The following is a 2279-nucleotide window of genomic DNA, read 5'->3' as shown; positions in this document are numbered from 1 at the left end:
ATATTTCATATCTTTTCTTGTTTTGCAATGCAAGTACCTTTCTTCTCTTCTTCAGCTTCTTCTTCTTCTTCGTCTTCTTTTTGTCTTTATCCTCATCCTCACTGTCGGAGGAAGACGCAGAGCTGTCACATGACCAGGGGTGGCTCTGGAGAGGATAACACACACACACGAAAGAATTGTGCATCGATAATAACCTTTCACAGGGATATTTATATTAATTTTGCACAATTTAAATAAGCTTTTCCTACCTTTCCATCCTTCACACCTGTAACTTTCCATTCCTCGTCCCCTTCGTCCAGTTCATTCCTGCACTCAGAGTCCGCAGCTGCACACATGCAGTTTCACATTACTGTCGTTCTCAATTATTACCATTCGTGATATCCACCTTTACTGTTGTGCAATGGTCAAATCAACTTTTAAAATTAACAAGCAAAAAGCTAAAAGAATATTCAGTTATCACATTATAAATCTTGTAAGTATGGATTGAACATCAGGGGCTGTGTGTAGAATTCAGAAGCTCTTTATTATTAGCGCCACCGGTGTCCGTTAAGTGAACTACAGCAACAGCACTTATTAGTGCTCGCACACATGTAACACACTACAGTACACACACACACACGACACTGAACGTGATTCAAGACACCCAAGATATTTTTCGTTCTTTTCTTAGAAGTAAAAAGAAGTTTTGCAGCGATATACAGACACACTGCTGAGAGCGACTTTTAGATGAATATGTAAATATGTAACAGTAACAAAATAAACACACAAAACATAACAGAAAACATCACTATGATCAGGTGTTTTCTGAACTGCTGTGTTACAGCTCTTCTGTGCAATTCATAAACGCCCCGAAAACGCCCTGCATTCTTCACATATAAAGCAGGCTTTCATAGATATAGGCTAACATAGGAAGTCAGGGAAGGTCTCGTTTTTTAATTTTCGTTACAAGCTGTTGACATATTGACTATAAAAAGCGATTAATGCATTACGATTCTATAGCCCCTTTAACAACACGTGCAATACAATAAAAAATAAAAATAAAACATTTAATCATGAAAAAGCACAATTCTGCTATGTTATATGAAAACTCTCCCAATATAGTATTTTGCTCTAAATAAATCTCAAAAAAATATGTAGGCTACTGTGCTAATATCGAGACTTTTTCTGAGGCTTATTGATTTTTACAGGTGTTGATTTTGATTTACGTAGGCTATTGCATTGCTTTGTTTTAGGGTTAAAGGTTTGCAAACTTAACAGTCTGGCAGAAAATGCTAACTTTTCCAAAAAAAAATTCCACAGATTTTTTTTCTTAAGTTAATTTTACATTAATAATGTTAAAAATAATGTAGATCAATTGTTAAGTTGAATAAATTCAAAAATAATAATTTTACTATCAATCTATTATTTTTTTTTAAAAAACGTACATGTTTGTCTACAAGAATTACCTACTACAGGATATTTTTCCTTTACTTTCATTTAGTCGTTCATTTGACTCGACGTGGATTTGTTCACGGATACATTACCTGAAAGCTGGCCGGACTCCATTCGCTCGTCGGTGAGTCGGATCTGAATCCTCAGCTGACGGCGGACAGGTGTTTATGTACCTGAGGGACGGGCGTAGCCTAGTCTTCCTACTCATGAATATTAATTAACACGTGACGTTCGCGCAGCAGCTCCAGAGCTCCGATTGGCTGACATCGGCGCAACTCAACGGTTGAATAAACAAAGACAGTTTTATGAATATTAATAAAGCTACGAGCCTCGCCTGTGTTTCTCAAAAGCATCGTGACTGTTGATCGTATTTAAATAGGATGTCAAACAGACTTATGCGACAAAACACATTTCCAACAGAAGTCATTGGATGTTGTTGGTGCTAAAACATTACAGAACATATAATGCAGCATCATGCTGCTTACATATAAAAATGTTTTTTTCTGATGTAGCCTAAAACGGCGGACTCACTCAGTGACAGAGCAGAAATCAACAGGCCGATGTCATGTTTTTCCATGATGTTGCTAAACTCGTTATGCTCGGTTACCACAGTTTAAATTCCTGTTCAGTTACATTAGAAATGCGTGGGTCGAAAAGAAAAACGAATTATATTTGCATTGTTCTGTGCCGGATATTGTTGTTCAGGTTTGAGATGCAGCCGGTGCTTAAAACACACAATGGAACACTAATTAGTGAATACTGTGATGTTTACACTATTTTCTTAGTGAGCATTATGCAATAATAAACTATCAGGTATTGCATACTACCATAATTGCCAACATGCATTG

General features: G+C 36.7%; 1 protein-coding gene across 7 annotated transcripts in view; it reads right to left on the bottom strand.

The window, feature by feature from the left end:
- LOC306997695 (uncharacterized protein) overlaps positions 1–1589 on the bottom strand; it is an 11970-nt gene extending 10381 nt beyond the window's left edge. For all 7 annotated transcript variants that reach the window (XM_079611084.1, XM_079611087.1, XM_079611088.1 and 4 more), the window contains exons 1-3: positions 1524–1589; positions 249–325; positions 38–145 (exon numbers count right to left, since the gene is read on the bottom strand). In XM_079611084.1, coding sequence (XP_079467210.1) covers positions 38–145; positions 249–325; positions 1524–1545 — 207 coding nt within the window. In that variant the 5' untranslated portion in view covers positions 1546–1589. The remainder of the gene's footprint in view (positions 1–37; positions 146–248; positions 326–1523) is intronic.
- Positions 1590–2279: the final 690 nt, after the last annotated feature.

Source organism: Phoxinus phoxinus (genome assembly GCF_949152265.1).
Source record: "Phoxinus phoxinus genome assembly, chromosome: 4".
In the NCBI taxonomy this organism is placed as follows: domain Eukaryota; kingdom Metazoa; phylum Chordata; class Actinopteri; order Cypriniformes; family Leuciscidae; genus Phoxinus; species Phoxinus phoxinus.
The sequence above is the reverse complement of the archived record's forward strand: the minus strand, read 5'-3'. Positions and strand labels throughout refer to the sequence as shown.